The sequence below is a fragment of the Eriocheir sinensis genome, chromosome 3 (assembly GCF_024679095.1).
Source record: "Eriocheir sinensis breed Jianghai 21 chromosome 3, ASM2467909v1, whole genome shotgun sequence".
NCBI classification, from domain to species: Eukaryota; Metazoa; Arthropoda; class Malacostraca; order Decapoda; family Varunidae; genus Eriocheir; species Eriocheir sinensis.
The window spans coordinates 6,039,212-6,066,711 of NC_066511.1; the positions used below are offsets into that span (position 1 = coordinate 6,039,212).

Sequence of the window (27,500 nt, forward strand, 5' to 3'; positions counted from 1 at the left end):
GTTCGAAAAATAACTCCAGCCGATATCCGTAAAGCATTGCTTGGCTTGAACTGTTTTGCCGTAGTTTCTTGTTAACGGGTTAGATTGTTGCGTGAAGAGTTTGGAGTGATCAACATTGCTTAACTTGTTCATGTACTTGAAGACTGATATCATGTCTCCCTGCAGTCGTCTCTTTTCCAACGTGAAGAGGTTGAGTCGCTTGAGTCGTTCTTCGTAAGGTTGCGTTCTCAATGACGGTATCATTTTCATAGCGCGTCGCTGTACCCTCTCGACTAATTCAGTGTCTTTCTTGTAGTTAGGAGACCAGAAATGCACGGTGTATTCCAGGTGGGGTCATACCAGAGAATTGTACAAGGATAACACAACTCCCAGCGTCTTGTATTCGAAGTTCCTCGCTATAAATCCGAGCATAGTATTAGCTTTCTTGCAGGCGGACTTGCAGTGTTTTGCGTGTTTCAGATCACTGCTGATAGCGACTCCGAGGTCTCTTTCCTCCTGCACTGTCTGTAGTGTTTCACCACCCATGTGGTATGTGTGGTTGCTATTTCTGGACCCGATGTGCATTACTTTACATTTTGTAGTTTTGAAGGACATCTGCAACTTTTCCGACCACTGATCTGGTTCAGGTCTCTCTGGAGAACTTCTCAGTCTGCTATCGTGAGGGCCTTCCCTCCCACCTTGGTGTCACGAAATTTAGAAAGTTTGGATTTTAATCCTAGATCAAGGTCGTTGCTATATATAATAAAGAGTATGGGGCCCAGCACTGACCCCTATGGCACTCCACTTATCACAGGGAGCCACTCGGAGGCCTTCCCGTTGAGTAGAACTCGTTGCTTTCTTCCAGTGAGCCAGTCTTTTAACCACGCAGGAGGAAAAGAAAGAGGAGGATAATGTGTCAAGGCATTTTTTCCTCTGCAACAGGTTTTTTTCATTCTCTAGTTTTCTTGCTCTACATTGTCTTTTTCTGTTGTGTTATGTGCTCTCGTAATCACCAGTCCACAAAGGGAGGATATTTACAGTTACCTCGCTGTCAAGGTCATTCTCTAGTTTTCTTGCTCTACATTGTCTTTTTCTGTTGTGTTATGTGCTCTCGTAATCACCAGTCCACAAAGGGAGGATATTTACAGTTACCTCGCTGTCAAGGTTCCAGGGTTGGGTGCTGTAATCGGAAGGGATAACAAACAAGATAAATGGTTAGACACCAGTTTACTTTAAATAAAGTAGAAAACCCTAAAACAGGCCTCACAATCTGAAGTCTCCAATACGAAGGCTTCAGCACGCCGGACTCAGCAATGACCCGTTGCACGGCTTCTTCCTCTTCGGGGCGTCTTGTCCTTTAAGTGGCAATGACGAGGCAGCATAGCTTCGTCCTTGAAGTGGTGTAGACGTGGTGGACGAGGGAGGCGCAGGAGGAGAAGGGGCGTCAGGTTCACAGCAGTAACGGGAATCCAGGACGTGGAGAGGAGAGAGGTAAGGCAACCAGAACGAGCCCACGGTATCAGAGTTGACCCGAGTGAGAGCAGGGCTGGAGCTTTAGTAGAATCAAGTGTTCAGAGCGAGGCCCGGCCGCTGTCTGACAAGGAAGGCGCTGGTGCCCGCCAAGTCGCCTCCCACAGCGGGTTGAGAAGCCTCGGTGGTTCAGCCGACCGAGGCGTCGAATGGCGTCAGGCGAACGAGCAGCGGGAGTGTAGCAGATGGTTCGCTGCGCCTCGGTAGTTGAACGGCTTCGAACGGCAAGATGCGGGCGGGCGGCAGAAGTGCCCCGGTCGTTCGCCCGCTAAGTTGGTAGTTGCCCTCACACTCGCCATCCTTCTTTTCTATCTATCCGAGAGGAATGTCTTCTAAACTGTTATGCTAGGAACACATTTCCTTCAGCCCATTAGAGAATATTGTGAATATAACAGGGCACAGTCAATGCTCTTCTATTCTGCTTTCATAACATGCATAATAGTTTGGTGAAAGTCCCTTGGTTTTTACATATAATCCCTCAACAGGAGCTAGACAAGACAAATTTCATCACATAAACAACGGCATATGTAAAGGAGCTTCCTCTTTCCTTTTTTGTTGTCACTTACAAACGACTGGTGAAACTCATACATACCTTCATCACGTATTCAGGTCCTCTCTGATGGAGTGACCAGCGTTGTCCGTACTAACTCAGCATCCTCGAGGTTAGGTGTTTTGTATCATCTCCACCAGTTCTTTTCCCCATCCCAGATGCTGTCCATATACAAGGGACTTGTACGTCCTCATATGGAGTACGAATCTCATGTGAGGGGGGACTCCACACACACAGCCCTTTTGGACAGTGTAATTAAAGGCTCTTCGTCTCATCAACTCCCCTGTTCTTATTGACAGTGTTCTACCTCTCAAACTTCCCCGCAATGTTGCCTCTATATCTTCTTCTATCGAGATTTTCATGCTGACTACCCTTCTGAGCTTTCTAACTGCATGCCTCCACACCTCCCGTGTCCCCGCTGAACAACACTTTCTAAGCTATCTCATCCCCACGTTATCCACATCCCTTATGCAAGAGTTAACCAGTATTTTCATTCCTTCACTCCTTCCACTGGTATATTCTGGAGCAACCTTCCTTTGTCTGTATTTCCTCCTGTCCACGACTTGAACTCTTTCAAGAGGGGAATATCAAAAACACCTTTCCATCCGAAACTGATTTCTCTTTTGGCCACCCATGTTTTTTTATTTATTTATTTATTTATTTATTTATTTTTTTTACATCCCTGCCTATTGCACCGGTAGGCTTTCTTCACGGGCCAGATGGTCGGCCCAAGCCCGGCGTGGCTCTGGCAATTTTTTTAAAGTGGCGCCAGTTCTGTTTGGCTCATGCCATGCCTCATGCCCCCCGGAACTCATTCTTTATTCACTGGACGGTTTCTTCTAGAGTCCGGGTTGATAGGTGGACTTTTGGACAGCATGTGGGTAGTCTTAGGCCACACGGCGGTGACTGAAAAATCCCAGGTGGTAGCATGGGGATTCGAACCGACATTGTCCATGGCGCCGTGAATGTGAGCCCAGCACGCTAACCACTCAGCCACCGCTTTGCAGGAGCAGCGAATTAGCGGGCTATTTTTTATTTATTTTTTATTATTGCTCTTGAGGTGTTCCATTTACTGTAAAAAATAAAAGGGGGGGCAGCTGCTGGAGGAGGGGGTTGACTGTTTCGCTGCGTCACCCCTTCCGCATACTCGATCAACTCATTTTTCAACAATATTTTTCGCACTGCCATTTTCCATCATCACTCCTCTGTCATGCTAATAGGGAACAAAACATCTTCTGTCATTTTGTTCCTCCGTAATAGCGTCAGAAAATATGTATTCGTTCGCCTTATCATTTTGTGTCGTTTGTTTTCTCTGTTCATCGCCGCACGTGCCCCGCCATATTATATTATCGTTTTGTACAGTGGCCAGCTGATGGCATGTAAGTGTTGTTGCCTGAATGAAACCCATGCTATCCACCTTACTTCTCTTGACACGAAATGTCACATATTATAAAGTACTATTTAGACTCATATATATACACACGTACACTTGTGACAAAAAAAAATGGAAAAGGACCAGAACTCGCGGCCTCGGCAACACCAACGCCGGTCCCCCAACCCTCCATCTCCGCCTCTTCCCTTTCTATTTTAACTTCGTTACCCTTCCACTTATTCGCGTTGCTCTCCCCTCTAGAATACAACAGAGTCGCTTCCATCCCCTTAGGCACCGGATGGCTAAAAAGAAACAGTAATAATGAAGACACTTCCGACCTTAATTGAATTTCGAGATCTAAAATTTACTACTCGTAAAGATAGGATGGAGTCAAAGCCCAATCCTCTGATCGAGTCCTTCCTTTCATTTTAGCGCTGCTCTCTCCCTCTATAGCTGTGCAGCTGCATTGGGTTACCCGCTTCTCCGTATCGCTGTAGCCTAGAGCACTGCTCCTGCCCGTAATGAGGCTACTTCCTCATGCACTTGAACACACTTCACTTCTTTCTTTGTCTTGTGTTTGCTTGTATCATGCAAGGATGCAACGATGATGATGGCGATGATGTTTTGCATGATATGGGAATATTAACGAAGCACGCGTGAGATAATGATACAGGAAGATTGGCAATGATATTGATTAAAGACAAGATTTTAAATTTTTATACTCATTTGACATGACTGTATTGCAAATCTACATTATACACTATATATTTAAACATTTTGTAATGTGAGAGGTTATGCCCCGTACTTAAATTACCTTTGAAATAACTGAACCCCTCGATTGTCATTGCTGGCATCTATTTACCCTTTCGATGATCGGTGCATCAGCGAGTATTTCTGATAAATGTTTACGAAGCCCTCAGCCAGCCGGGTCACTCCCAAATGCATCACGGGCTAAGATTTACTTAATTTCCGGGATTCTGGATTTTTCGGGGAAATAAATAAATGGTGTGTGTGTGTATGTGTGTGTGTGTGTGTGTGTGTGTGTGTGGGGAGAGAGAGAGAGAGAGAGAGAGAGAGAGAGAGAGAGAGAGAGAGAGAGAGAGAGAGAGAGAGAGAGAGTCTTGCACCGGGCGTCCTGCAGGAGGATGGTGGTGACCTGCAAGTGAGCCATACGAAAGTGAGAAGAGGACATGAGGCGCAAGCTGTGTGGAGCAGGGGTAGGGAACAAGAATTGGTGGTCCCTTGTCAAGGAAAGGTATGGGATTAGCCGCCAGGACACGATCCCTCCTCTCACAAGGCTAGGACGGTGGCCACCAGCAGCAAGGAGAAAGCCCAGCTGCTGGCCAGCCTCTTCGCCCGGGAAGATAAAGGTGGACGACCCAGGCAGTCACCGCCTTGTTTGGTACAGCAGTGCGAGGAGACTTTCACCAAAGTGGAGGTGACACAGGTGCTGGTCGAGCACCTGGGCTGGACAGTGGACACCCAGAACGTGACCGGCCACGATGACCTCAGCCCGCACCTGCTGAAGCAGTGTGCCCACGAGCTGGCTGCCCCTCTCACCCCAGTCTTCTCTGCTTGCCTCCGGGAAAACATCTGGCCATCAGCGTCGAAAGAGGGTCGGGTGGTTCCCGTCCACAAGAGGAGCTCCAGGTCTGACCCAAAAAATCTTCGGCCCATCTCCTTGCTCTCTGTGGTGGGGAAAGTGTTCGAGAGGGTTGTGGCAGACATAGTCTGTCACCATCTCAAGGACGATTACCTCCTCTCGGACCAACAGTTTGGGTTCAGACCTGGCCGGTCCACCTCTGATCTGCTCATGCTTCTCACCAAGAGCTGGCAGGACGCCCTTGACGACGGCCTGGACACTGTCGTAGTGGCCCTGGACATAGCGGGTGCTTTCGACAGAGTGTGGCACGGTGGCCTCCTCGAGAAACTCCGCGCAAAGGGTGTCCAAGGCGACCCCCTTCAGCTCCTGGGAGACTATCTGCAAGGAAGGACGCTCCAGGTCGTCGTTAACGGGCAGGTGTCCGAGTCCCTGCCAGGGGAGGCATCAGTGCCACAGGGTTCAGTGCTGGGGCCAGTCCTGTGGAACATTTACGTGGACGACCTTTTCCGGCAGCTGCCAGCAGTCTCAGCTTACGCTGATGATTGCACTCTCTCCTGCATTTACCCCCGACAAGACAGTGGGCGAGCTGCTGACGAGGTCAATCAGCAGCTGAGGGTGCTACAGGAGTGGGGTGCCAGCTGGCAAGTGACCTTTGCCCCAGAGAAGACCCAGGAAATGGTGGTCTCTCGATCCCCCACTGCCGGGCCAGCAGTGGAGGGGAGGCTACGCTTTGGCGGCATTCCTCTCCCACTCCAGGAATCCGTCAAGATTCTTGGAGTGGAAGTGGATCAAGGGCTTCGATTTGACAGCCACATCAAACACATTGCCCAAAAAGCCTCCCACAGTCTCCTGCCTGCGAAGTGTCGCCCGCTTCCTCAACAGAAAAGGGAGGCTCCTGCACTACAAGGCCCAGATACGGCCTTACCTAGAGTACGCTGCCCTCTCTTGGATGTCGTGTGTTGCCTTCTCCTCCTCCTCCTCCTTCTCCACCATCACCACCCACTCCTCTTTCTTCTCTGGTATCATCACTCCCTGGCGGATATACGATAACGATGGTGAAGATGATGCAGACAATCGTGAAGGTAAAAGATGATAGTGACGTAGGAATGAACAATATCATCACCACCACCAACACCAACACCAACAACACCAACACCAACACAACCACCACCAACAACAACAACACCAACACCAACACCAACAAAACCAACAACACCAACACCAACACAACCACCACCAACAACAACACCAACACCAACACCAACAACAACAACACCAATACCAACACTAACAACACCAACAACACCAACACCAACACCAACAACACCAACAATACCAACACCAACACAACCAACAACAACAACAACAACACCAACACCAACAACACCAACACCAACAACACCAACACCAACACCAACACCACCAACACCAACATCAACACCAACACCAACAAAACCAACAACACCAACAACACCAACACTAACAAAACCAACAACACCAACACAACCACCACCAACAACAACAACACCAACACCAACACCAACACCAACAAAACCAACAACACCAACACCAACACAACCACCACCAACAACAACACCAACACCAACACCAACAACACCAACACCAATACCAACACTAACAACACCAACAACACCAACACCAACAACACCAACAACACCAACACCAACAAAACCAACAACAACAACAACACCAACACCAACACCAACAACACCAACACCAACACCAACACCAACAACACCAACAACAACACCAACACCAACAACACCAACACCAACACCAACAACACCAACACCAACACCAACACCAACAACACCAACAACACCAACACCAACACCAACACCAACACCAACAACACTAACACCAACACCAACAACACCAACACCAACAACACCAACACCAGCACCAACACCAACAACACCAACACCAACAACACCAACAACACCAACACCAACACCAACACCAACACCAACACCACCAACACCAACACAACCACCACCACCAACAACAACACCAACACCAACACCAACACCAACAACACCAACACCAACACCACCAACACCAACACAACCACCACCAACAACAATACCAACACCAACACCAACAACACCAACACCAACACCAACAACACCAACACCAACAACACCAACACCACCAACACCAACACCAACAACACCAACACCAATACCAACACCACCAACACCAACACAACCACCACCACCAACAACAACACCAACACCAACACCAACAACACCAACACCAACACCAACAAAACCAACAACACCAACACAACCACCACCAAAACCAACACCAACAACACTAACACCAATACCAACACTAACAACACCAACAACACCAACACCAACAACACCAACACCAACACCAACAACACCAACACCAACACCAACAACACCAACACCAACACAACCACCACCAACAACAACACCAACACCAACACCAACAACACCAACACCAACACCAACAACACCAACAAGAACACCACCAACAACAACAACAACAACACCAACACCAACACCAACAGCACCAACACCAACACCAACACCACCAACACCAACACCAACAACACCAACACCAACACCACCAACACCAACACCAACAACACCAACACCAACAACACCAACACCAACAACAACAACACCAACACCAACAACACCAACACCAACACCAATACCAACACCACCAACACCAACAACCCCAACATCAACACCAACACCACCAACACCACCAACACCAACACCAACACCAACAACACCAACACCAACACCAACACCAACAACACCAACAACACCAACACCAATACCAACAACACCAACACCAACACCAACAACACCAACACCAACACCAACAATACCAACACCAACACCAACAACACCAACACCAACACCACCAATACCAACACCAACAACACCAACACCAACAACTCCAACACCAACACCAACACCACCAACACAACCACCACCAACAACAACACCAACACCAACACCAAAACCAGCAACACCAACACCAACACAACCACCACCAACAACAACACCAACACCAACACCAACAGCACCAACACCAACACCAACAACACCAACACCAACACCAACAACACCAACACCAAAACAACCACCACCACCAACAACAACAACAACACTACAACAAAAACAACAACATCGTCAACATCATCCCCAGCATCCCCACCAATTTCAGTACCATCACCCACCTCACTACCCACACCAACAAGATCACCACCATCACCACCACTAACTGGATAATCAACACCACTACCTATGAAGCGAATATAATGATAACGAATATGAGGAAAAGGGATGATGATAACGTAGAAATTGTGATAACGAAAACAATGAGGAGGAGGAGGAGGAGGAGGATCTGCCAGTATACCTGAGGAAGGGGTAAAGGTGAAGGAGGAGGAAAGGAGATAATTAGTTAATGGCAAATGAAGACAAGTGCTGTAAGTGGTGGTGGTGGTGGTGATGTGGGTGAGTGTAGTGGTGGGGGAGGGGCTGATGGAGGAGAGCGTATCGGTGGTGGTGGCGGTGAAAGGTTAATGGGGGGGGGGGGGGGGGCCGTCCTTTCCCTTTCTACGCTTATACCTGGGCTGATGACACGACTAATGGACCACCTGTCGAGGGGCGGCCCTATCGCTGTAATAACTATGAAGTGTTAGAAGGTCCAGAAACACCCACCCAACACACACCCCTCCATCCTCCTTTACCGCCAACACCACAAGCGCCATCACCAGCCTCACCACCACTAAGAGTGCCAAAATCATCTTCAGTAATACCACCACCAACATCACCTAAATCAAAATACACAATAGCAACAATTTCTCAATCAACAACCACCACCACCACCAACAACAACAACAACGCCGTCAATACCATCACCACCATCACCACCACTATAACAACAACACCGTCAACATCATCAACAGCATCCCCACCGATTGCAATGCCATCAACCACCACCATCACCAACAACATCATCACCATCACCTCTAACTGGATCATCAACACCACTACCTATGTAACGTCACCAACATTTTCACTACTAACACCACAACCACCACCACCACCCTCACCACCACCACCACGACTAACAACAACAATAACAACAACAAATATAATACCACATCCACTATCAATGCCTCCAACACTAACATCTAAATCTCTCTGATTATCAACACCATGCCCACCAGTAACACCTATTCCCCCTTCACCACCACCACCACTACGACTGTGACCACCACCACCAGCTCTTGAAACACCAACTCCATAAACAACACACTCCCCAACCACACCACCATAACCGTCAAGCAAATTCCATCCAGACGACGATTGGGGAAACCAGTGAATCAAAACTCATTTTTCAACCAAAATATCAGGACCAATATCTCAGGTTTAATTTGCAGCTCCATTACACTACCTGCTATAGCCCTACTGCCGTGAAATATTAAGCAGCTTTACAATAAGCACTCGTATTATAAAAAGAGAAAAGAACTATTGTCGAATCAAAGAATGACTACCAATCTCTCCTCATTTCTATACAGTACCTCAATTTTTCAGACTACTGTTACTCCGGTTAGGAAAAATAATTGAAAGGGTGAAGGGAAACAGGCGGCGAACACACCTTTAATTGGATAGACTGTCCCGTTACAGCTAACCTTGGTCGTCCCTACGTGGAAGTCTCCCGGCACGACCGACCGATACGGAGAACCCAGCGCGGAGAACCGAGCATGCAGGGAGTGGGAGTTAGTGGTCTGGTGGGTCGGTAGGCTGGCTGCCTCCTGCCCTGCGTCACGCGTCCCCGCCCCGACAGTGTCCAGTGTGGGGAAAATAAAATAAAATGAAGAAAATGACGGCAAAAGTTTCCCATGGCTGAAGTTAATTGGGCAATCAACCGCTTTTATCCTGACTGTTCCGCGTAGTTGTGGTGAAAATGTGGAGAAGACGTGTGTGTGTGTGTGTGTGTGTGTGTGTGTGTGTGTGTGTGTGTTGGAGGGCTATAGAGAAAATTTAATGCATACAGACAAACATGTAAACATATTGAAGGACAGATTCGGCGATAAACAGATAAGTAAAAATCAAATGGAAAAAAGACACACACACACACACACACACACACACACACACACACACACACACATACATACTTACATACATACATACGTACATACTTACATACATACAGGAAAGAGAGAGAGAGAGAGAGAGAGAGAGAGAGAGAGAGAGAGAGAGAGAGAGAGAGAGAGAGTGGTAGGCAGTCAGCCATTTTTTTTCTCTTATTTGTCGTCACCTCAAGGCTGGGGACACAGGCCGTCAGGGTCAAGCACATATGTCCCTCCGAGGAGTTGACCCTGACGGCCTGTGTCCCCAGCCTTGAGGTGACGACAAATAAGAGAAAAAAAATGGCTGACTGCCTACCACTCTCTCTCTCTCTCTCTTTCCTGTATGTATGTAAGTATGTACGTATGTATGTATGTAAGTATGTATGTATGTATGTGTGTGTGTGTGTGTGTGTGTGTGTGTGTGTGTGTGTGTGTGTCTTTTTTCCATTTGATTTTTACTTATCTGTTTATCCTTGGAGGAGTTTACGGGCCCTTGTCGGGTGACGGCTCATGATGGGGAGGATGCCGACAGACCGACTATATCGGCTGACGTCAGCCGAGCCGACCAAGTCGGTGTGTCTACGAGGACTGGCGTGTCACTGAGTCAGCCGTACTTTCTCTCTCTCTCAGGCAACCATAATAGTTATCCTTTGTTTCTGCGGCCTTCCATAATGCAATAATAATCTACACCACATATCGCTCCTAAATTATGTGCCCCAAAAAACATCATAAAATACATATATATTTTTTTTTATAGTTAAGGCATTAATTAAGCTAATGGAAAAAAGACGAGAATAAAAGAAAACTAAAAAAAAGATCATTCAGTCAATTGTTGGCCCTATCAATATTTGCTTCAGTCTTTGCAGCAAGATTAAGTAAACAGCGCCTATTTTACAGTTCGAAATTGTAGAACGAAGTATTATGCCCTAAACATGAATCTGATAATTAGGCCGATCAGCAGACACGAAATATTGATGACGATGATGGTGGTGATGGTGAAGACGAGAGAGAGAGAGAGAGAGAGAGAGAGAGAGAGAGAGAGAGAGAGAGAGAGAGAGAGAGAGAGAGAGAGAGAGAGAGAGAGAGAGAGAGAGAGAATGATCGAAAGAGAAAAAAATGACACACAAGAGAGAGAGAGAGAGAGAGAGAGAGAGAGAGAGAGAGAGAGAGAGAGAGAGAGAGAGAGAGAGAGAGAGAGAGAGAGAGAGAGAGAGAGAGAGAGAGAGAGCAAATTAGGTGAATTATGCGAGACTGAAATCATACGTGGAGGTTGAAGAAGAGTAAATGAAAAATAAAATGAACTAATAAGAAAAATAACAAACACGTAAACAAAAGGGACGAGAAGGAAGAAGGAAGAGAAGAAGAAAGAAGCACCTTTCATCAAACAAAAAAAATTACCATCGCTCTGTATCAGAAATCAATTGACGACCATTTTCTTCGGGACTGGAATAGAAACCGTGAATGAATCAATGACGCGCGATTCTCCTCTCGTTTTCTTCCTCTCCTCTCCGTCTTTTTCTCCCCATCAGCCTCTGGTAACCTTTGCAGCGATATGACACACAGCAATAAGCGATAACAGATTCACAGGAAATTCAAAACAAATCACAACACAATTCAACGCTCAACAAAATGTAATAATGTAAACACCCATATTGAAAACCTTTATTCCGCGTTAGGTTGATCTTGCAATAAAATAATCAATGTATACATCAGTGAATTGGGAAACGGTCAGGCTGCGTTTCACAGTTTCCTAACTCTAAAGTGAATCCATGTCAAATAAAAAAAAATCATAAAAAGAGCAAATGTTAACCTAGATCACACTAAAGTATAATGGTTATTTGCTTGTTTGTTTGTTTTTGTTGCTGTTGGTGTTTGTTTTGTTGTTGTTGTTGACGGTGATGGTGATGGTGATGGTGGTGGTGGCGATACACAGGTGGAGGGGGGGGGCAGAGGTGCTGGTGTGATGTGGGGGAGACAAATTTGCGTCCCCTTTTCTCTTTTCACATAGCGCAATAAGGAGAGCCGTTGGAGTATAAATACGTAGTAGAAGTTACTACAAAGTCTGTAGCCCCGAAGCACCTAAGACACACAGAATCAAGGATAAAGAGAATAAAGTAGAAGGTAGGTAATAAAAATAAATAAAGTCCGGCAAAGGGAATCTAACAGAAAACAATCTGTTTGAAAAAATTATGACATTCAGTTAATTTATTTTATCTATTTTTTCTTTTACGTATTTGCCTATGGCGCCGTTAGGCTTTCTTGATGGGGCCTGATGGTCGGCCCCAGCCCGTCGTGGTGCAGGGAAGTGTTTATAGTGGCGCCATCTTGCAGTTGCTCATGCTACCCCCCAGAGCTCATCTGTGATCCTAGAATCTAGAGTCCGGGTTGATAGGTGGTCTTCTGGATAGTATGTGGGTAGTCTTAGGCCACTCGGCAGTGACTGAAAAATCCCGGCTTGTGTTACCGCGTACCCGCGTCGTCCAGGACACGGCGCCGTCACGCTATCCACTGAGGGTTAATTATGTATGATAACGTTCCCGCTGCAAAATAGAGGAATCCACTTTCGACTTGATTAAGATTATATATTCTGCATTGCATATTTCAAGAGGCAGAGAGTTCCAGGCTTTAAATGTCATTCTAATTGTTCCAAGCCTCTAAGCGGCAGAATATACAAATGAACGAAAGTGACATTTAGATGCTAACTTTGAATCAAAACTGTCACCAAGAATCGTCACCCTGTTAGATATATTTGATGCTCAGCCGGTCTTGATGAAGTTGGTCCGGTAGGCTTTCTTGAGGGGCCTGGATGGTGTTCGACCCCAGCTCGTCATGGCGCAGGCAAGTGTTTATAGTGGCGCCCTGAACAGATATTACGCAACGAGACCGACTGATAATCATGGTTTAGTCTTCTTTGGATTTCATTTCATATCCCACTTTTCGGAGGTAGTGGTGGTGGTGGTGGTGAGGATGATATATGGGTGTTGGTGGTATGGTAGTGAGTGGTGGTGGCATGATAGTGGTGATGGTGGCGTGGTAGTGGTGGTGGTGGCATGGTACTGGTGGTGGTGGTGGTGGTGGTGGTATAATGACGGTAGTTGTATAGCGGTGATGGTGACGGTATATGGATGGTGATGGCATGGTATTGAGTGGTGGTGGCATGGTACTGGTAATGGTGGTGGTGGTGGTGGTAGTATAGTAAGTGAGTGGTCGTGGTGGTGGTGGTGGTGGTATAGTAAGTGAGTGGTCGTGGTGGTGGTGGTATGGTGGTAGTGCTGGTCATGGTACTGCTGTGGTGTTGGTATGGTGGTGACGGTGGTGGTACTTCTCTTACTGCTTATTATTTCCTGCTACTGCTCTTGTCTATATCTTTCTTCTTACTCTGCTTCTTCTACACTTTTTGCCTCCTCCTTATCTTACTAAATAATTATACCAGCAACGTCCATCCACTCACACTAATGTTGCTTGTAATTATTCATATGCTCATAAAAAATAATACTTGCACATGTAGCTCAAATGCATATTCTCTGAGGGAAAAAATTTAAGGGTCACAATTTTTTTCTGTATTTATTTATTCACTCTAATATTTTCAAAGTTAATCCGACCAAAGTTTACTAAGCAGACGTGATGAGGAGGAGGAGGAAAAGGAGGAAGAAGAGGAGGAGGAGAAGAAGGAAGAAAAGGAGGAGGAGAAGGAGGAGATGCACGACTAAAAATAAAAATAGGAGGAGTTGATAGAGCATGAAGAAGAGGAAGAGGAAGAGGAGGAAAAGGAAGGAAGGGAACAGGAATTGAGAGAAGAAAACAGGAATGGCAGAAGGAATGTTGAAATTTTGGAGGTCGTGTGGTCAAGATTTTATTGGTTCGCGTACCAAGCTATGTGAGTCTTGTTTTTTTTTTCTGTCTCCTATGAGCTCCTCGTGTGTGTGTGTGTGTGTGTGTGTGTGTGTGTGTGTGTGTGTGACCCCGGCCTAAATCTGACTGAAAGTAAGATAATTTAAATTTAAATATAACGAAAACATCGACTATACTACGTAAACCTACACGTAAACTTACTTTACCGCGAAGAGCCTATTCTTCCCCAACTGGTGATCAATAACGTAATAAATCGCACACAGAGACAACCACCTCACAAAGTCTGTATGGTCTATCATTTTAGTAAACCCTAAACTATTACAGAATTGATCGGCATCCGCTAGAACCATCCTCATCGGGGACAAACTTAGCAGGATGAATTTCAACACATAGAAAAGAAAATATATTAAAAATGAAGGATTACTATGTAAGTACCTTCAACTTTCCTGCTTGTTTACTCGCATCATGGCTGAGAAGAAACAATACATAGTCACTCTAGACAAACTATACATTGTAATCAGAGAGAGCTAACAATACACATGTACACGTATATTCATATGTGCACACCGTGAGAGGCGCTACAATCAAGTCCAACATATTACGAGTTCATCTTGTTTTTTTTTTGTTTTTTTGCCACCATTCACCCCACACAGGACGCAATAGTCCTTGAGAAACTATAACCCAGACGCCAAAACTGTCAGGCTTAGAGTTGCAGAGGATGAGAATGATCCTACAGTGACTATTCAACCTTTAGGGACTTAGAAAAATATAACGGGAATATCTGTCACTTTTTTCAGCGCATTTTTATATTTATCTATGAATGGAAATGTGGACACTTCAAATACGCAAATAGAAAGCAAGGAGAGAGCGAGAGAGAGAGAGAGAGAGAGAGAGAGAGAGAGAGAGAGAGAGAGAGAGAGAGAGAGAGAGAGAGAGAGAGAGAGAGAGAGAGAGAGAGAGAGAGAGAGAGAGAGAGAGAGAGAGAGATGGGGGGGAGAGGGGGAAACATTTTATTAAAGGCCTTTCCTCGTGGGCAGCTCAGCCTCTGTACAGCTGGTTTCGGAGCGTTTCCAGATGTTGTCATGGAATTTTTATGACCTGGCTGCGTGTTGGCCATCGCAAGCACTCCTCCGTGGACGACGTAAATAAAAAAGTGGGTGCAGTGGACAAAAATGGTGTTATTCCAAGCGGTTCAACGAAATATGCGACTCTGCGCCGTGTGTTGATGTTTATGCAGCCACCACAAGCATTTATTTTATTGATAACACCGCACCGCATGAAACCAGTATCCCTCACCACCGGTTCCGACAACAGGTAACAAGTAGCACAGGTATTTCCGGGCAGGTTGATCTGTGGATTAGGTTTTTGTTCTTACTCCTGCTCTTCCTATCAATACACCCAAATCTCACTTTTTTCGTGGGTTTTTTTTCTTTTTTTTTCTGGTTTTGTTTTCCCTTTCACGTTTCTGTTGCTTTTTTTTTTTAAATCTCTCTCTCTCTCTCTCTCTCTCTCTCTCTCTCTCTTCAACAGGAGCATATTTCCTTTCATTTTAATATTTCACTTGTTTTTTCTTTCCATTACAGATCATGTCACTGCAACTTGTCCTAAATTCTATCTTTCTCTTTCCCTCCCTAACGTTAAGGTATTACATGCAGGCCATCAGTCTTTTTTTTGTTTCTTTTTTTCTTTTCCATTTCTTTCCGGTCAGTGTAACTTATCGTAAGCACTTCCTCGCCTTCTCGCTTTCTCTTCCCCTCGATCCAACATGAGATCTCACTGTTTTTTTCGTTCATATATTTTTGAGGTGTGAAGTTTAGGTTCTGTTCCTTTCAAATATTTTTTTATCATTTTCAAGTTATACCACGTAGGTTATCCCAGAACTTTCGCCTTCTCTTTCTCTCTCCTCTTTTTCAACATGAGAACGTGCTGGCCATTGTTACCTATCCTAAACTCTTTCGCTTTTTTTCTCCCTCTCTTGTCAACAGGAGATCGTTCTGGCCATCACCGCCGAGTACACAGACTGGGCTCGCCCCGTCCAACACCCCGTCAACATCAGGGACCTCACTGCCGAAGCTCTCCACGACGCCTCCTTCGTGTCCCCTGTCACTGTCTCCGCCAACCAGCTGCACAACCCCTCCAGAGCCTCCTTCTTCTACGTCCTTGACTACCGTCCCGCCAAGCCTGACCCCGTTGTAAGTGACCTGATGCTGTAAATGAGCTCTTAATTATCTGCTTGTGACCTCCTTGGGACGGAAGAGGTGGAAGAAGAGAGAGAGAGAGAGAGAGAGAGAGAGAGAGAGAGAGAGAGAGAGAGAGAGAGAGAGAGAGAGAGAGAGAGAGAGAGAGAGAGAGAGAGAGAGAGAGAGAGAGAGAGAGAATGGGAGAAATATATAGGAAAGAAAGAGATAGGCAGAGAATGAGAGAAATATATAAGAAAAAAAGAAAGATAGATATAGAATGAAATATATAAATAGAGAGAAAGTGTAAGAAAGAAAGAATGAAAGATAGATAGAGAATGAGAGAATTATATAAGAAAGAAAGATAGATAAGAGAATGGGAGAAATATATAAGAGAGAGAGAGAGAGAGAGAGAGAGAGAGAGAGAGAGAGAGAGAGAGAGAGAGAGAGAGAGAGAGAGAGAGAGAGAGAGAGAGAGAGAGAGAGAGAGAGAGAGAGAGAGAGAGAGAGAGAAATAAGTCCTAACGCACAGGAAATAAAAGTCAGACAACGGAAACAAAACAAAGAGCCAGGAAACGCAAGACCGGGAGAGGAAATGGCCAAAAATAAACAAATAAGAAAAAATAGACTAAATTAAGTGACAGAGAACGCGGGAGCAACATTATGGATACTCGAAAACTCGTAAAATTGCCTCGTACGCTCTCAGAAAAAATTCGAGGGAGAGAAACAGTGGAGTGCCCTTATCCCTCGCCCTCCCCCTCCCACTCTCTCCTTTCCCCTCCTGGTTCTCCTCAGGTCAGCAGTGTTCCCTCCACCCGACGTCCAGGAAGATGTATATAATGGCATCCACCGTTCCCCCCTCCGCCGCTCACCCACTCCAAGCCATCCAGGCCAAAGTTTCCAATTTCCTGTCTCTAAGCTCCTTTTTTCTCCAGCTCGTGACCTCCCTGCCTCCCCACCTTGTGTAAAGATTCCTCCCCCTCTCGCGCCATAGCCTCTCTTCATTCTTAAGTAACGTTTCAGTGAACAGTGGCGCTGCTCTCTCACTTAACCTGAAGGGGAGACTAATGGTGTCCTTCCGGGGGTGGCCAGGCGGCCTCAGTATTTTATAAAGGCTTGGGGTGTCTCCGGCAGAGCTCCACACTCCAAGACGAGAATTCCCATCGATCTTTTGTCGTTACCTGGTCAATGTAGCTGGTTAGTTGATTTTTCATGCCATTACCAACAGCCAGTGGACTAAAATTCCGGTGAGTAGACTAAGCCGCTGAAATAGCAACTGAACATGGAGGTTGAGTCCGCTGCTGTGATAGAATAATGGTAAAGTTGGACGTGTGTTAAGCTTATTTGCCTCGATGTTCAGTGCCATTTATTTAATCTTAAGTCAGAGATCCCTCTCCCCGAGACAAGGCCAGTTAAAACATACAGGATACCACAGTTCACCTTCCTCAGTTTTCCCAGGCATCCAGGTATCGACCAACCTGCAAGAAAGGAGCAGCAACGGCAGAGCTGGACGCTGACTGCCATGTTCCGGATTCAGATCGAGGCCAATATAATAAAGAATGCCTAATATCACATACTTAACGTTCCGGCAAATCTTGCGTTCCAGCCACTCCACCCAGTACCACACTTAATACCTGCGCCCCGCCGAGGGAGAGAGAAGAGCCGCATAATATACGGGTCTCAATTCACGTTTATGCTGTTCGACATAACAATAATACGAAGTGAAAATTATCCCCGCGTTAGTTTAGAGCGTAGCAGACTACAACAACAGGCACAGTGTTAACGGTCTGATAGTTAAACTCGAAAAAAACAGCCACCACATCACAACACAACATGCACACAACACCACGCTATGCTAGGAGAGGAAATACACACACACACACACACACACACACACACACACACACACACACACACACACACATACACGCAGCATTACGTATATGGCCCCCGTGTTGATTCTGTTGGAACAAAAGTAAGCAGCGTGGCCACGTTATTGGAGACAGCCCTAACAATGTACAATTATTTTAAAAGTTCAATGGATGTTTTTCGCAGCCAAACAAGCCCTAACGGAGCAAACAAAGAGCACCGAGGCCAACGCGGCAGCCATAACCTTGCTGGCGGCCGTAACGAGCGTCAGTAGTCCGTGAGTCACACCAAACACGGGAGTCTCGGGGAGGGAGGTCACAGGGCTCGGCTGACTCTCTCATCTTAGTGGGAGCAGCATCCCTTTAGTGTTTGGCCCTCGTTCCAAATCATGTAATGTCTATTTTCCCCCGACTAACAGAACTGTGGCCTTGAATGTTTATCTAATTAACAGAACAGTGATTAACGTGCATATTTTTTTGAAGTTATATTTCTTTAAGTGCCAGAAGTGTCATGGCAGCAGCCAAAACTAGAGAAAAGCGACTTACATCCAGCCTTTATTCTCTTTTCAAATAACTTGTTTTTTTATTGTTTGTTTGTTTTTACTCCTCTGACATTGCCTTACGAAAATCAAGCCACAGGCCCAAACTATGGTCACAACAAACCCACACGAACCTAAAGTAGACTGCTATAGCATTTCATCCTTGTTGCCACGACAGAAGGCAATTTCCACAGCACAAAAGGTGCACTTAATTAATTTAACACAGTCTCGCTCTAAGGGTTACCTGTTCCCAACAGAGGGGACCCATCTTGCCTCTGAACGAGCTTGTGTACGTGTTCGGGGCACCCCTGGGAACTCTGGGACCTCTCTCCGCTGGCCTAAACTTCACGACTACGGAAGTGACGCTGAGTGAGGCCGTGATCACCATGTGGACCAACTTCATCAAGACCGGGTGAGTGGCCACGAGTTGGAGGGAGGACGGGTGATTGGGGACAGTAGATGGGGAGCTGACAAGGGATGGAAACAGCGAAGAGGAAGTGACAAGATTGGACGATAATCTGGTGGAAACTGAAGGAACTAGTATTTAATGAAAGGGAAACCGACGGGCAGAAACAGTGAAGAAGGGATAACAAGGGAAGGGAAACAACGAGAGGAAACTAACGGGTTTTGCATGGTAATGGAATGGAATGGAAATTGACGGGTAAGGGATACAATGAGAGGAAAATGGTGGATTGGAGGATTATGGAAAAGGAAGCAAAGAGGGGAAATTGATTGAGTTGAATGATAGTCTTGGAACAGAAGGAACTAGAAGGTAATGGAAGAGAAAGTCAGGAGTCGGAGGATTGTGGAAAGGATACTAGCAGGTAACTGAGAATAACCGAAGGGATATTTGTTCATATAATTGAAAAAAAATACAGGAAACGTGGTGAGGTAACACAGCAGGAGAAGGAAAATGAGGAGGAGAAAGATACGATGATGATGGCAATGTTTTGGTGTTGATAACTAAGAGCAATGATGTATTAGTTTGAGACGAGGGCATGTCAGCTGTTAGGTTCGAATTTAGGTATGTCATGGTCAACCTAATGTACCTTTTGAGATGAGTGTTGTCTCACCAGAAATCCGAACGAGAGCGGCGCCGGAGACCCGTACGCCCGGGAAAGGGAAAGACAGAGGTACCGCACCCAGAACTGGACTGATTACGACCCAGTCCACAAAAGGTATCTCGATCTAGGTAAGACGACCCTGTTTATTCTTCTTTTGTGCAACCGTCTGACACCTTTTTTATTCAGATACCCACCTTGACTTCATACTTTTTGAGAGATTCAAGTATTCAACCCCAGCCTGTACTCGTAGGGACCGTTGACGATCCGTTTGACTCGTTTGTTAAGAGATATAATCAATTTGAGATTAATGTACAGCATGCTAGTATTTACTTTCCAGGTATTCATGTTAACTCAGTTTAAGCATCCCTGCATGAGTTTGTGCACCATGTCTAGCTCTGGTTAACACTTTTCCTGTCGTCCATAGGTACTCGCGGCCGCGTTCGTGACCACTACCGAGCTGCCCGCGTGGCCCTTTGGTCCTGGCTGGTGCCGGGCCTCGAGCAGGTGGGGTCCCGCTATGGACCAGACTCGCCATTCCATCGTCTGCCAAACTATCTCCAACCAGACACTTTTTCGGGGCCCACGCGACCCACCAACCTGTCCAGCAACTTCTTGCCGCCGCCCACTACCCAAGCCCCGACCACGTCCGAGGCCTCCACCTCAACCCACACCACGCTGCTGCCCACCGAGCGAGTCATCGTCAACATCAGCAGCGTGACCGGTCCCCTCGAGGATCACAACTTGAAGGCCAACACTCAAGGGGGCTTCCCGTACACTACAGCGCTCAGCCTCACCGTTGCTATCGGCTGCTCACTCCTAATCCTCAACTTGCTAGTGTTCGCGGCCGTGTACTACCGCCGGGACAGCTCACGTCAACCTTTTAGCAAGGCAACTCACGACGGCAGCAGTGACAGTGGCAACGAGGTGCAGCTCCACCCGACCTGCGACCCCTGCAAGCCCATTTCACCCTCGCATTACGGAACGCTGCGCTCCTCGGCCACTCTCCGTAGCAGTCTGGCCACCTCCTTCGAAGGGGACGCGCAACACGAGTGGCCTCCAGACTACACTACCAGTTGCCAGAGTGGCGAGGACACAAACCTCTGCGCGCCCAGTAGCCAATGCTTGATGTCCGCCTCTGGGCAACCCCACAACGGCACTGCAGCCAGACGCAGCGGACAAAGACAAAATCTGTCCAATTACAACCCGCATGTCGATACTCAACTCTCGCCCTCCTACAGCCACGACGACACCCCCGACCTGCACGTCTGAATCTGTGTCTGGCCCGGCGAGCAGCATGTGGAGCGTTCTCGTGACTGCTGGCGCCGAACGTATCAGTGTTTATGTTTACTGTTGATTGTGATGGGCTGATGTTATCCAGTAACTGAGTGAAGTATTTCATAGACAGGGACCTAAGAGTGTTGGCTGACCTCAGATGTGAGTGGCTACGGTCTTCATAATAATGTTACCTAGTGAAATGGTTCTGTGACAGTTCTAAATTATTGTTATTATTTGGCGCAACAGTTATCAGTAGTGTAGCGAGACAATACACACGAACCAGAGGAACTAGGAATTTCATCCTGTTCATCTGAGTGATTCCGATCGCCTCTCGTGTCTGCTCAGACAGTATCAGACTTATCCTTGTGTACACGACCCAAACTGGAAAAACTCGGTTCAGAAATAGAATTATTTGATATAAAACTTGCAATACGTAGTTTGTAAAGCAGGAAGATGAAATTCGTCGAAAAATATTTAGGAAATATTATAATGTTTACATAGTGATAATTCCCGTGGAATATATTTAGATAAACATGTGAATAAGAATTATGATCAGTCCAACACGTTACAAAAAGCCAAGGTTATGACTTGCGGTGGAACAATCTGTGCTTACTTTTTCGATTTAAAGGCATCCTGTTACTCAAGTAAACTTTGGGCAAATTAAACTCTTTAGGGAAATACAATATCACTTCTAATCGGTAATTACAGCGTGTTGAGTTACTGGTATTACTGATATCTGAACGTGAAAACAAAGTCTTTCGCAATAAAATCAATCAAATCTAAGGAAAAATGCCGGCTCTTTGGATCATTCCGGGTTCAAGTCATTCCTCGCCCAGCTCGTCTGCTTCGTGGCAACAATTTTGTCTCCACTCCCATCGGGAAATCTGTTTTCCTACCGGACCACAAAGTGAACCTGGACCTACATGTTTATGTTTTTATGTTGTGTAAATGTTCGGAATACTATAATATATCTACATATAAATTTTTGTGTCCACCATCACTTCAGCAAGGCCTGGATACTTCTTAATGAAAAGGTTTCTGGTGAAGTGCAGACGCGTGCGTGTGTGTGTGTGTTTACTTTGCCAGTCGAGTCAAGCTTTAGGATCACTAGCTCGCTGTAGTGGAGGGCTGCACATCCTTCTGCCGCAGTGTCCTGTAGGTGTGATGGAGCTTAGAGACAAAGTGGTGTGCGAGTGTATGTGTATTTGGACCTTAGTGTTATTATTTTTGTTAGAGAACCTCGCCCCTCAGAGCCACCCTCTCTACACACAAACCCCATCTTGTACAATATGTCCTTCCTCCTTTCTTTCGTCTTTCCTTACTCCTTCCCTTCCTTTCTCACATTCTTCTTCCATCTCTTCCTCCACCTCCTCTTTCCTCAACTCCCTTTCTTATTTATCTCTTCTTTCATTCTTCCCTAACACTTTTCTTTCTTCCATTCGTCCTTCCTTTCTTCATTCCTTCCTCCTAGCAACCCATCCCGCGTCTTCAACAAGAGGAGCCTCTCGTCAGGCCCCCATAGGATGAGAGTGACGCAGAACTGAGGGATGAAGCTCAATAATAATTCTACATGAAGAAAATATAAATGCTTCCCAACATCTCCACCTCCTCCGTTTTGGTCTCGGCTGAAGCATCACATGGGGTTCTTTGAGGCAGTGTCGAGCGATGTGTTATGGATTACGTCCCACTTTTTGGTGCTCCTCGCCCCCATCACTTCCTAATTCCTCTTTACTCCCCTCATCGCCCTTATCGTGACCTTTGTTTCCGAGACATCACAGTTTATCTACCTCCTCATTACCCACATATTCCCCTGCAAATTAGAACACTCCTTCCTCTCATTACGTTACTATTCAACCAAAATACACCATGAACTACATCCCTTTTGCTATTTATCTCATCTCTCACCACAGTCATACCCCCCCCCCCCCCACATACACACGTAATCCATTATAAAGCAGAGAGCTATCCTGCCTCTCCTTGCTCTCGTCTTTCCTACCAAAAACAACCGTTCCACTAAAAGATTTAACATGCTCGCAACAGAACCATAACCATCCCACACAACCTACCTCTTCTGTCTCCTCTTCATACGTGTTATCTACAACCTGGTCTTACACGCCTTCCCTCAACCTGGTCTCAAACGCCTTCCCTCTCCAATCCGCATTCGCCCTCTCCCCCTTTACACTGTCTTTCTTTCAGCCCTCCAAGTCCCCCTTCCACACTCGCTCGCCTGAAGTCACTCGCCCCATCTGAGAGCTACGGAGACCACTCGTCTGTACAGCTTTTTGTGCACCTCGAGGAACTGGAGTGACGGTGCTTTTCTAATTGTAAGAGTAATTATTTTATACAAGTGTCGATAATAATAAATGAATGTTTATATGAACGACTATCATTTAAATCTTTTCTCAGTGGGCAATCAAAAAATGTGGGCCTCCATGTTACTTTTTTTTATGTGCGCTTCAAATAGTTATCTTATACTGAAACAAGCATAGCATAACATTTTCAAAACAATATCAAACTGAGACAAAAGTTTTACCACTGCCTCTGGAGTAGTTCTATTATGCCATCAACAACACAGAATTTCCCGTGCCATGATCCCTTCTTTCGGTGAACAAGTTTTGTAGAATAGTGAAGCCATGTTGCACACGTATATATTCAGATCACAGACACTGCTCAAACACATACATCGTGTCTGTATATATATATATATATATATATATATATATATATATATATATATATATATATATATATATATATATATATATATATATATATATATATATATATATATATATATATATATATATATATATATATATATATATATATATATATATATATATATATATATATATATATATATATATATATATATATATATATATATATATATATATATATATATATATATATATATATATATATATATATATATATATATATATATATATATATATATATATATATATATATATATATATATATATATATATATATATATATATATATATATATATATATATATATATATATATATATATATATATATATATATATATATATATATATATATATATATATATATATATATATATATATATATATATATATATATATATATATATATATATATATATATATATATATATATATATATATATATATATATATATATATATATATATATATATATATATATATATATATATATATATAAAATATATATATATATATATATATATATATATATATATATATAGATATATAGAGAGAGAGAGAGAGAGAGAGAGAGAGAGAGAGAGAGAGAGAGAGAGAGAGAGAGATCAACAGATATGCATGACATCAAAAGATAACGACAGGTAGAATATATCTTAAACTTTACAATTAAAAAATCATGGATCGGTGACATAAAAAAAAAAAAATTCATATGTTTCGTACTTTGATAAGCAATGAATATAACAAATAAAAGAACATATGCAAACCTCGTGGTATTCTCGGAGCAAAACCAAAGAAGCGGACCTAGAGACACCAGGCGTTCTCACTCAAGGGATAGATTAATGTACACAATAATGCTGGACTTTGCTAAATGGATGTCATTCGGGTGGCCGCAACAGATACCAAGGCCTCCGTGTGACGTGCGGCTGTTCTGTTAGATAGTGACGGTCTCCGCGCCTTGGGTGATGTCTACCATAAGATCAATAAACAGCCAGACCCTCGACGGTATGTGGCACAGCTAACACCCCGCCGCCCGCACGCCCACCTCACCGGTCGGCCATAAACCACACTCCAGGTCCTCATTAAACACACATCCGGCTAAATAGGTTTGTCAGGCCTGCAGTGTGAGCGATTAATGAGCTCGAGTTCCTGCGAGTAATGGTGTTGGCGGCATGAGATCTGTTGTATGTATCTCTTTCTTCCAGTTGCAATTATATACTTATTTTTTTAAGGAAAATGGTAAGAAAATAAAATAAAAATCTTTCGCCATCTTTTTAAAGCAATAAATCGAAAATCTCCATATATGGGGAGGCGGTGGCTGAACGGATAGCGAGACGGCCCCGCGTTCAAGAGGACGCGAGTTCAATCCCCGACCGGTTCCACCAAGCTGGGATTTTTCAGCCGCCGCCGAGTGGCTTAAAACTACCCACATGCTGTCCAGAAGACCACCTATCAACCCGGACTCTAGATTCAAGGATTAAAGATGAGCTCCGGGAGGGCAGCATGAGCCAATGCAAGATGGCGCCACTATAAACACTCGCCTGCGCCAGAACGGGCTGGGCCGACCGTCAGGCCCCACCGGGAAGAAGCCTTGGACCGACCATCAGGAATTCAGGATCCACCGGGAAGAAGCCTACCGGCGCAATAGGCCAAGACGTAAAAAAAAATATGGAATCTGATACTTCATTTAGCGTATAACATTTTTTCATCCCATCCAGAGGGGAAAAAACTTCTAAAATATAATCCAGTTAGAGCAACCCAGATCTTCTAAGGTTATACATACCCTTAGAGAATAAAACTCAGATATGGTTATGACTGACTTGAAAACGGAAAAAACTACATATACACGCACACACACACACACACACACACACACACACACACACACACACACACACAGTGACTTGTGGAGAGACGTGTCCCCAACAGTCCCCGAAAGCTGCAGTCTCCGTCCCCGCCAGACACACTCAAGACAAGCTTAATTAAACCTTTAGCCTCGGGTGGCAGTTCCTTCTGTCACCTATAAACGGTCGGCGTCCTTCCCGTCGCGCCGCCGGGGACACGCCATCCGGGTTGAGCGGCCAACAAAGGACAAGCCGCACACCGCCACCTCAAGAGCTTCTCCTCGTGAACTATTTTTCCCTGCTTGTTCACTGATCATGGACAAAATGTTAGCACCACGTGTAATACTGTATATGTTCATTCAAATATATTCAAATACCTGATCAAAACACTTCACTTCAGTCATCATCATCCCCTCCTTTGCTTCTTAAAATTGCACACCGATCTTTTACACGATTTAACGAGTCTTTCTTCCACTTGGTTTTGATTATTTAAGCGAAGACTATCCTTACTCAAGCCAACCGTACCCAATCCTTGAGAGGCAGACGAACCTCTCTGACTGCCATGAAAGTGATGCTACACAGTCCAAGGGTTCAGGGGCTGCTGCATTATAACGTGTGTTCACTCTAGCTTCTAAGTAAAAAATGTTTTATTCATGAAACGATTAATCATGTAAACATAGTGCTAGAGCGTCTTGGAGTGGCAGAGAGGGTGTTAAAGGGAGGAATAGTGGTACTATAGGGTAGCTATTAATGCTGTCGGAAAAGACATCCATGGTCGTGGTTGAATAAAGGTTATACCATTGGCTGAGAATGGAGGTTATAGTGATGAGTGAAGATGAAAGTAATGACAGCGATAATGAAGTTGGTTGGAACTGGGACTGGTGATGGTAGTGGCTAAGCATCTGGGTGCACGGGAAGTTGATAATGGTGATGATTGACGGTGAAAGGTGTAGGATTGGCCAGCATGATGGTGAAGAAGAGAGGTGGTGGAGTGGTGATGTAATAGTGGTGTGAGAGTGTATGACGGCGGGGATGCATAAGGGGAATGGGGGCGAGGAGTGTTTATGCTGGTGGGAGGAGGGGTGCTGGTGACGGTATGGAACCATGGTGGCGGTGGCAGGGGGTGGGGTGGGTTGTGACGTGAGTCAGAGGCAGCACACCTGCGGCAGGTGGGCCACAGTGAAGCAGTGATCAACATAGGGAAACATGAGTGTCGTCACCCTCAGTACCGGCACTGCCATGCTGCTGCGCGGAAGGTAGCCACGTCGTGACGCTTCAAAGCCTGTGCCAAGGGAAGAGTGGGCTTTATAACAACCTTTTTCAAAGTTCACGCCTGTTCTGTGTCGATATACATCCCATCGATGTCAAGCGACGCCGTGAGTTATTAAAGGAATATTACAACGTGTTACAAATCACAAGTTACCAAGTGCATGATCTACTGCACGAATACGAGTATGAGTCTCGCCTAGACACCCCAACACAGCAGCAAAACAATAACTACATTAAAAAAGTAAGTTCTCTGGAGATTATTTTCTTGCCACATACTAGACACAGCTCTATCCTAACACGTCGATCTGAATCAACATGTCCCTATGTATATAAATAGCACTATACAGTTTCAAAAACAGTGAATAACACAAAAACACACAAAATAACACAAAAAGTAAAAGACCATGTCACTTAACTCACCCTTTCTGCCAACAAGCAAAGCATCCACGCCAATGTCGCGTTCCAAGTGCTACAGCTCCTCGCGTTGCCCTGGAGACCACTCACCATACCCCTGCTGGAAAAAAAAAAAATGTAAATTAAATAAAATATAAAATGACAGATTTCTTGGGACGAAACATGAAGAAATGGCTTTTGTTTGTTGTTTACTCAAATGTATTTGCTCTCATCACTAAGCTTTCTGGAGAATGCATACAAACAAGCAGGTCACAACGACATTCTTAGCCAAGGCAACAAATACGTGTGATGCCGCCCACG

General features: G+C 45.1%; 2 protein-coding genes across 3 annotated transcripts in view; both read left to right on the plus strand.

Annotated features, from left to right (window-relative positions):
• The window catches only part of LOC127003903 (neuroligin-3-like), a 103,943-nt gene extending 80,609 nt beyond the window's left edge, over positions 1 to 23,334 (plus strand). Inside the window, exons 6-9 of the mRNA XM_050871011.1 lie at positions 16,021 to 16,227; positions 18,877 to 19,031; positions 19,696 to 19,811; positions 20,108 to 23,334. Coding sequence (XP_050726968.1) covers positions 16,021 to 16,227; positions 18,877 to 19,031; positions 19,696 to 19,811; positions 20,108 to 20,952 — 1,323 coding nt within the window. The 3' untranslated portion in view covers positions 20,953 to 23,334. The remainder of the gene's footprint in view (positions 1 to 16,020; positions 16,228 to 18,876; positions 19,032 to 19,695; positions 19,812 to 20,107) is intronic.
• A 3,392-nt stretch (positions 23,335 to 26,726) lies between these two features.
• The window catches only part of LOC127003915 (neurogenic locus notch homolog protein 3-like), a 60,679-nt gene continuing 59,905 nt past the window's right edge, over positions 26,727 to 27,500 (plus strand). For both annotated transcript variants that reach the window (XM_050871021.1, XM_050871025.1), the window contains exon 1: positions 26,727 to 27,027. The gene's annotated coding sequence lies outside the window, so the exon portion shown is untranslated. The remainder of the gene's footprint in view (positions 27,028 to 27,500) is intronic.